Here is a 10,121-nt window from a genome sequence, read left to right as displayed (position 1 = left end):
AATCTCATTGGGACTCTAGAAGAGGTCCAAAGGGCAATTGAATATCTAAAGAAAGAATTCGAAATGAAAGATCTTGGAAAGACAAAACTTTGTCTTGGTCTGCAAATTGAACATTTAGCAGACGGAGTCTTCATCCACCAAACTGCCTATACCCAGAAGGTTTTGAAATGATTTTACATGGACAAAGCATATCCATTAAGTACTTCAATGATTGTTCGATCACTCGAAGTGAGTAAAGATCCATTCCGACCTCTGGAAGAGGGTGAAGAGATTCTTGGTCCTGAAGTACCATATCTTAGTGCTATTGGTGCACTTATGTACCTCGCTAATGCAACAAGACCGAATATAGGATTTTCTGTTAATTTATTATTGAGGTATAGTTCTTCTCAGATGCGAAGACACTGGAACAGAGTTAAGCATATATTGAGTCACCTAAAAGGGACTATTGATATGAGTTTGTTTTATACTAACAAAGCTAGTCCAGATCGTGTTGGTCATGCAGATGCTGGTTATTTATCTGACCCACATAAAACACGATCTCAAACAGGTTGTGTGTTTACATACGGAGGTACTGCAATATCATGGCAATCAACAAAACAGTTTATTGTTGCTATTTCTTCAAATCATGCTGAGATAATTGCTATCCATGAAGCAAGTAGAGAATGTGTATGGCTGAGATCAGTGATACATTCCATTAAAGAGAGATGTGGCCTAAAGCTCGATATCAAGGTACCCACAGTCATATTTGAAGACAATGCAACATGCATAGCTAAATTAAAAGGAGGCTTTATAAAGGGAGATAGAACGAATCACATTTCGCAAAAGTATTCTTCACGCACGATCTCCAGAAGAATGGTGATATAGATGTGCAGTAGATCCACTCCAGTGACAATTCAGCAGATTTGTTCACCAAATCTTTACCAATTTCAACCTTCGAGAAGATGGTACATAAGATTGGAATGCGAATATTGAATAAGTTGAATCTGGGTCTTTATCAGGGAGAGTAAGAATATGCACTGTACTCTTTTTTTTCTTAACCAAGATTTTTATCCTACTGAATTTTTCCTGGTAAGATTTTTAATAAGGCAACACTCAAAAGCGTATTCAGTAAACTTCTCTTTGCATGGACATTCAAGGGGGAGTTATGAAATGGATGTCATGCCAAGTGTTAGTGGCATGCCAAGTGTTAATTAAGTTGCCATTTGACATCATCTTGAATTGGCAAAAGTGCTTACTAATTCCTCACCTCTTGGTTTGGATAATTGTATAAGTTTTCATGCATGGGTTATAAATAACCCATGCTTTATGTACAAATTTGAGAAGTGAGAATATTAACAAAGTTTCTTCCTTGTCTCTTTATTTGCACTTTGTTATTATAATTTTATATCATGTCCTAATTTTTAAAAAGATTATTGATTTTTTAATTATAATTTATTTTAAATAATTGTTTTACACAACAATGCCACTTTTCTTTTTCTAATTGGCTCTTATGCCATGTCATCAACTTGTGTATTATACACATTTTGGAACAGTAGTTGATTGTAAAAAAAGTGTCAAAATAGTACACCCGTACGCTAGTTGAGGTGCCAAAGTAAAAGATCGTGCCAAGTTGAGAGGTCTGTAGAGGGGTTTGACCTAAAATTAATTCACCAAAGTAAATGTTTGTTGAAAATTTTACAAAACTACTATAAACGTTATAGACAGTAACGTATTAGGTTTTATAAAATTAACGGATCAAAACGACGTTAAAGTAGAAATCATTATTGACAATAACGTTTTTGGCTTTAAACATTACCAATGGTAACGAGACTCTGCAATTCTGCCACATCAGACTCTGCAGAGTTGATTTGGCAGAGTAGCAGAGTCTCGTTATTGCTAGTACCATTTTAAGCCAAAAACGTTATTATCAGTAACGATTTTTACTTTATTGTTGCTATTCATTTTGGTCCGTTAATTTTTTTCAAAACTTAATATGTTACTGTCAACAACACGTTTATTAGTTTTGTAAAGTTTTCAAAAAACATATTACTTTGATGAATTAATTTTAAAAAAATAATTTATTTTGTTCAAAACTTCGAAAATATGCACGAGTATTTCTACAATAGGATAGTTATAGAGTTGTAATCTTTTATATTTTTGTTCGCAAAAAAAGTAAAAATTTAAGTACAATAACTTTTGCTTCTTATGAAAAAAAAAGTAAAATTCAAATATGTTAAGAAAATCAGAATAAACTCTCACAGATTTATGATGAAAAAATATGTAGGTGAAAACAATTGGACAATGACAAATTCATAATTTTAAACTTAGGAATTCCTACATTAAATTCAAATTAATCATAATACGCATGGGCATCGATCATCATAAACTGACTTTTTTTTTTAAAAAAAATTGGCCAACGGAAGTTAAGGAGGGAATTACAATGCTTAAATCGAACTTTCATCAATAACGAAAAATTTAAATAATCGATCAACTAAGTTTCGGAGATTTTCCCACACTTTTGAGAGTTTGCAATATCCTTGTGCAAATCACTTAGATATTTCAGTGCCCTTCTAGGCGGAGAGGACCTATGTGCATTTTTGTAGTGCTTCGATAATAATTAAATTTGATATAAACTAGATATAATTTAATAAAAAATGCATAAAAATTGATTTAAGATTTAGAAAAAAATAGCTGAGTACTTTAATTTACAAGTGAAACTTTAAAGCTTTAGATGTTAATATGTGTGTTCGAATCTCTAGGATACTCACGACCTTTAAATCCTAGGTCCGCCACTGCTTTCATGATTGTCTTATTCTCCAAAATTTCTACTTGTACTTGTGATATTTCAGTTTCCTATGACAACTTGTGTGTACTACTACATAGAGAAACTATTATATATCTTTGCTGGCATTACTATGTATTAATGTTAATCTCCTTTTGATCAAGATTTTAATAATTAAAATGAAGCTGTTAGAGTTGTGACCCGAATTTTGTTGATTCGGCCCAGAAAGTTTTGCTGTGCGACCCATGTTTGTGTTTTCAATGGGGTTTGTGATGGTAGTGTATGGGCCTTTATGTTTTTGGGCTTAGGAATTATTTGTATGCACGTATTATATAAGTGCAATTAGTGGGGCGATTTTGATTATTCAGAAATTACGTCGGTCCACATTGTACTCCTGAAACCTCCTATGCCTCTGCCCGTGGTTTTTCCCGTAAGAATTTTCACGTAAATCTGTGTGTTCTTCTTCTTATTTTTTTTTGCTTGTGGTTTGCTTTATTTCTGCCCGATTTCTAACAGAAGCAAGTACCATTTGTACGTACTACGAACGAGGCCTACGACTTTCATGATCTTGTCATTCTTAAGAAAAATTAGTAAACCGATATGTTACAAGGATACAGTGTCTATCTGTCGCTCAGTCATGAACTAGTCGCCTAGCAGAGACGGATTCAGGATTTCAACTAAGGGGGTTCAATATTTGAAGAAAACCTAACCGAAGGAGATTCAACACCTACTATAGATAATACATAAAAAAATAATATTAATAATGTATAAATGATTTTTTTTTCCCCGTCATACGGGGTTCAGATGAACCTCCAGCCAATGACTAACTATGCGCGCCCTTACGTATGAGGTTTGCTTTAGTGTGGTTTGCATATGTTATGTGGTTTGCGAGTCATTATATAGTGAAAAAATTATCACAAAGTGCTCAGTTGAAAAATAAAAATCGTGACAGAGGTTGTGAGTTTTCCGAGGATTCCACAAAAAAAAAGGTTACAAGGAAGGAATTTGCAAATCTAATTCAATGACTTCTATTATTTTCTAGTATCTCTATCATATTTTGTTTTATTTGGCTATTAGAGTACTAGTACTTATGATATTTCAACTTCCTATTGACAACTTGTGAGTTCTACAAAGTAAAACTAACCTTAGGGGCCATTTGGTTGAAAAACTAATTATCTCGAGATTAACTATTTCAGCATTAGCTATTTCGAAATTAATTATCCCATCTTTAAGAAGGAATAAAAATAATATTATTAGTTCCGAAATAACTAATCTCATGCAGTTTACGACTTTCATGATCATGTCATTCTTCTCAAAAATTTAGTAATGAACCTATATATTATAAGAAAGGAATTAATCAAGTCAAATTCCATCATCTTTTATTTTATTCAACTATTAAGTAGGTAAGATATTATTGTTATCAAATTGCTAAAACAAATAGCATTTGTGACTTTTATTTTATTTTTTTCCTTCACAAATACTCATGTACAAATACTTCCAACTATAAATAGAGGTGCATGAGAATCTTCTATTATGCAATTCTCATTCCATCATTTTTTTCCTTTTTACACCTTTCATTTGTCTCAATTTTTTTTTTTTTCATATGGAGATTAATTCAAGAAAGCAAGAAAAAATTGGTGACTTTACCAAATGGTGGAGCAAGGTCAAAGATATTCCAAGAAAATTTAAGAAGAAAGTTGGGAAAATTGTTAAGAACATAAAGGAAATTGGTGAAGATGATCCAAGAAAAATTTGACATGCATTTAAAGTGGGATTAGCTCTCACTTTAGTCTCGTTGTTCTACTATAACGAACCTCTATTTCATAATTTTGATGAACCAGTAATGTGGGCTATCTTCACTGTGGTGGTTACTTTTGAGTTCATTGTTGGTAATACTTTTTTTCCTGTAATATTTATTTGCTAATTCGGTACACCTACAAAAATACACCTACAAAAAATATGAAATTCGCAGTTAATTATTTCTATTTTTGTCGCTAAATAGAAAAATTATCTCTATTCCTATCTAATGGCGGATCAACAATGAATTATCAAAAATCATATTAGATAAGAATTATTTATTGATTCATTCATGAATTTATATCTAATATTTTGATGTTTTATTTATTTATTTATTTATTTATTTATTCAGGTGGAACCATATCAAAATGTATAAATAAAGGAATTGCTACAACACTAGCTGATGCATTTGGTCTTGGAGCTAAATATTTAGCAGAATTAATTGGAAAAAAAGAACCAAGTCCTATAGTTCTTGGGGTTTTGGTCTTTATTGTAGGTATGAAAATAAAAAGCACAAATAATATTACAAAAATGTGAAACTGGAAAAAGTTTTTCTTTCTCATACACAAAATCATTAAAAAACAATTGGTTCATTTAATGGCACTAGTTAACATGTACCTACATTAAAGACCACTTGTTCATTTATATTTACTCCAATTATATTTTTCTCATGAACACTAGATTTATGAAAGAAATAAGAACTTTAGAAATGTGGTCGTAATTGATATATATTATTTGTATATTTATAAGATTTTTGAAATTTATGATATTAAATAAGATCAAAGTAATGTTATAACATTTGTGGGTCACTATAAAAGCTTTCTACTAAAAAATAAAATGAAAAGCGTAAGAAAAATGTTATTTTATTGAACAAACTAAAAATAAGAAAAAACGAGTCACATAAATTGAAATAACGAATTAAGTAATACAAATTTAACCTCAATGATATATGCAGGTGCTTTAGGTACATTTACAAGATTTTACCCCCATATTAAGAGGAGGTACGACTATGGAACCATGGTATTTGTGTTGACGTTCAGCTTGGTTGCCATCTCCAACTATCGATTAGAAAATATTTTGCAATTGGTTCACCGACGAATATCCACCATTTTTATCGGCATCTTCACTGTCAGGATCATCTCAATAGTTATTCGTCCAGTGTGGGCTGGAGAAGATCTTCATAAGCTTGTCAGTACTAATCTTGAAAAGCTAGCAAGCTTCTTAGAAGGTTTGTTTTAATTTTTAGTTTGTTTCATAAAAAATAATTTCTTTCTAATTTTGAAATGATTTAATTTATTTTTTTATTTATCCTAATGAGAAGTTTCTAACCTTTTAAATTTGGTCCCTATGCCCTACTCCTATGGTCTACAATAAATGATTTTCTAACTTTTAAAGTTGGTCTTAGTTAAGCTATTTTCCTTCTTATATTAATTCATTAAATGATTTTCTTCATAGGAGTGTGAAAGCCTAAAAGAATCTAAAAGTAGACCTAATGAATTATTTAAGATCATAAATATTCTTTTTACAAAAAAAGAATTTTTTTGTTTTAAACTTCATGTATATTTAAATATGTTCGGATAAATTGAAACATATGGAATATTATTGCACAATTAATATTTGCACAATTAATATACCAATTTAGTTTTGTAATTTTACATAAATAAAATCTCCAATAGTCATTAAAAGAAGGTCTTTCTTAAAAAAGAAATTAGAAGCTCTTATAATTTATGTGACAATTTTGTCTTTCAACTTTGAGAATTACAAAATGTTTGACAATTTAAAATTTATGTAATTTTATTAAGTTGTTCAAACTTTTAAAGTTTGATATTCTTTTATACTAAAATTATTTTTCTGTTTCACTAATAAATATGTCAAAATATCACATTACTAATATAAACGCAATGTCATTCGATATTTCATCTTGTGAAACATGTATCCAATCAAATGCCACTACACAAATTGATTGACAAGTGAAGCAATATTACCCCAATTGTTCTTATTGTTGCACATCGTTGATTTTGCAGGCATCAATCGAATTTAAAAGTAGAACAGAAGAAGCATGCAAAAGAATGATAACGGAATCTAGCAAAGCCTTAAAAGAACTTGCTTTGCCTATTAGAACCATGACACAACTAATTTCTTCCATAATCCGCAGACGTAACACAGAAAATATCATTGATGACCTTAAACACACACTAGGCACCTCAAAAATATTTTTTCCACACGATGAATCGCGCGTCATGGACTTCATAGATGTCACATCCATTGTGTCCTTACTCGTCGCCATCACTAAATGTGTCGATGAAATCGCCAAGGCTATCGAAGAGCTTTTGGATACGTGGAGGCACCACAACAGAAATAGTGGAAGAGACAAAAAACACCAAAAACGAAAGGACAATTTATAGACTTAGCTAATATAAAGTTTTATTATAATAACACTCAATTTTTCAAATCAGCTGAGAGATTATCAGTTCTAGAGGAAACGAATCAAGTAAATAATCCACTAACTTCGAGAAAGGAAGACAATTTATAGACTTAGCTAATATAAAGTTTTATTATAATAGCACTCAATTTTTCAAATCAGCTGAGAGATTAACAGTTCTACAGGAAACGAATCAAGTAAATAATCCACTAACTTCGAGAAAGGAAGAAACTATTGTTATTGGGATATGTGAGGACATCTTATGATAACAGCTGATATAAAGATTTATGATAACACGCCATTTAATTTTTTGGATTATATGATAGAAATGTAAACAATTTCAAATGAAAGTGTAAAAGGAAAAAAGAGGTTAGGAGAGAGTAAGGATCAAATGAAATTTTTTCTAATTTTATTTCACTCCTAGAGTTAATAAGATAAGTAAAATTACAAGTTATTTTTTGTTGATATATGTAATACAATATAGCTTTTGCACTTAATTTTCTTCTTTTTTATCTCCTTTTTTATGATTAATGTTGATTTTTTCACTGATTTATTACTTGGTTTTTGATATACAAAATCAAAATAAATGAAAGAGAGACTTGAAAGTAACATCTAAAGAAAAAGGGAAATGAAAAAATAAATCATGAATAATTTGCAAATGCATCTTATGGGGTTTTAATTTCAATCAATTGACATAATTACTATATTGGTGCACCATTTTGACATTGTGTGACCGGAATGGTGCACTAGTAATCATTAGTTTTTTGGTCTTGTTGGGATCGAAAAATAACATACTTTGTGTGAAAATGTAATACCTCAAATTATAATCAGTGAGTAATTATAATTGGAAAAGAGAAAAAAAAAAGGAAAGAATTTGGGTTAAAGCCCAATTTACAAAGAAAAGGAAAAAGGGTTGGGCTTTCTCCCCAATTCTACTTGGAATATATATATATATATATATAAAGAAATAGCAAATATAGTAAGGCAGTACTTCTGTCTAAACTCACGCCAACATAGGGAAAGGAATACCAAATCAAAGTTGATCGTGCAGTGAAAAAAATAAAAAGGAAAAAGTTTAAGTTTTGATTGGAAAATTAATTTGGATTAAGGTAAATTTATTCCTATATCTTTATCGTGATTTTTAGTCTTGATAATTTATTTTGGGTATTGAAATTTAGTTTTTAAAGATAAGAATTATGGACCATATGGGTTGTTTTGGGATACAAAGTTTGATGAATTGGAAGTTACCATGAAACCTTAAAGGGTGGATAGTCTAATTTTACCATGAGTTAGTCTAAAATAAGAGAATTAACTTGATATTGATCTGATATGATTTTAGATTCGATCGAAGGGAGTCCTATCAATTGTTCGAGGTGACAAGTTGGTATTCCAAAAATTGTACTGTGAGTAGTAATCTTACCATAATTTGTGTTTGTTAACTGCATATTTATACTTGATTTTGATTAAATTATGAGTTACGAAATGCTTTGATGATTTTGATGAAATAATGAGTTTATGAAATACTTTGAAATTGCATGTGGGGCAAGTTCGTTACTTAATATGATATTGATATGGTTATTTGAGATATGATATTACTATTGTGAATATTTTTCACTTGCATAAGAATAAGTATTTTTGATATGTGCTTTACTCAAGTTTACATGTATTATTATTGATATAAATTTTAAAGTTATGTTCTATTCTGAAAGATGTTTTCATATGAATATTCTATTGTTTACAAAGAATTTATGAATGGGAGTAGACCTTGATTGAATCCCGTAGCTAACGGCGGGATCGTTAGACCTGGTGCACCTTGTATTTACTGATGAATGTTATAGCCCTCGCTAGTAGGAAGGTAAAACTAGCATACTGATATGATATTTGACTCCTTTATGAGGGGTCCACTGTTATGGGTTATTCTTAATGAGGAAGAATGCCACACTGATTACATGATTCATTCTTGGAAACCTCCCAAATATGTAATATTTGATATGATACGATGCTTTATGAGTTTATTACTGAACTATTGGTTCACTTTGCTTACATGAAACAATGATACTGTTTATTGTTATTATTTTCTGAAAGAGCATTTATTTTATGATGTTTTCTGACTTGTCCCCATTAAAATGGTTGTGGCTAAGTGTTATTACTCACTGAGTTAGCGTCTCACTCCTCGCTATTATTTTTCAGAGAGGGCAGGTGACTGTGAGGATCACGTTGGTTAGAGGATCCGAGTAGCATATTCCTGGTGAGCCCTGCAATTGTTCGTGTGGGCTACAGTTTATTTATTCGTTATGTTTCTTTTTCTTGAAAACTCTTAGTTTCTCCTTAGTGGTGTCTTTAGAGCTTGAGTATTCTTTCATTATTTTGAATTTGTGGAGTATTTGACTTCCTCTTATTTTGGAGATGGATTTCGTACTGTTTGTTGATGATCTATGGTGAATTGTGTTGTTGTTTATGTGATGGTTGTGCTGTTGGGTTGTTTTGTTGTTGAATTGAGGCAGGAAAAATTTCTTGTTAGGCCCAAAAATAGGGGAAACTCTGCCTGATTTTTTGTAGAATTCTCACGAGGCTTGCTTTGGAGTCCTAACACCTTAGCGCTGGTCACGATCCTATTTTGGGTTGTGACAACGTTGGTATCAGAGACAAGTTAGGTTAATTCTGTGACTATGGAGCACACGCTAGTAGTAGAATCTCAATTATGGTTATGTGTAGGCCATTTCTATAATCGTGATTCTGGGAGAGCGTGGTAGGATGTGTCTTGATCTTCTTTCTTATTCTTCCGTACGTGTGTGACGTTTAGGATCAATTAGATGACTTTAACTGTCTTGTTTTATTAATCGGATGGTTCGTAGAGAAACTACTGGTAAGGGAAGAGGTGGAGCCCGCAGAAGGGATCGAGGTAGGGGTAGTCGTGATACCACAGGGAATTGCACCGCCACTCCAAGAAGTTTAAAAGAGTCTACTCCTAAAAGGAATGATAGTCCACCTCCATCATCTCATGAGGGTAGTACTGCCGAGGTACTTATTTCCATGCAAAGGGCCATAGAGAGCTTGGCTGATGACTGGATAGACAAGAGAGATGTGGTCAATGTAATGCTGCTCAGCCTCAGCCTCAGCCACAGTTCCAGGCACCTGTTC

The 10,121-nt window shown here is 31.7% G+C and overlaps 1 protein-coding gene and 1 pseudogene across 1 annotated transcript; both read left to right on the top strand.

Annotated features, from left to right (window-relative positions):
- Positions 1 to 315: 315 nt before the first annotated feature.
- Positions 316 to 864, top strand: LOC124886578 (secreted RxLR effector protein 161-like). The gene has a single exon (XM_047395405.1). It carries the CDS (start codon positions 316 to 318, stop codon positions 862 to 864), a length of 549 nt encoding a protein of 182 aa, XP_047251361.1.
- A 3,460-nt stretch (positions 865 to 4,324) lies between these two features.
- On the top strand, positions 4,325 to 5,797 carry LOC107857240 (annotated as a pseudogene).
- Positions 5,798 to 10,121: the final 4,324 nt, after the last annotated feature.

Source organism: Capsicum annuum, chromosome 8 (genome assembly GCF_002878395.1).
Source record: "Capsicum annuum cultivar UCD-10X-F1 chromosome 8, UCD10Xv1.1, whole genome shotgun sequence".
NCBI lineage: Eukaryota > Viridiplantae > Streptophyta > Magnoliopsida > Solanales > Solanaceae > Capsicum > Capsicum annuum.
This window is presented reverse-complemented; position numbering and strand designations above follow the sequence as displayed.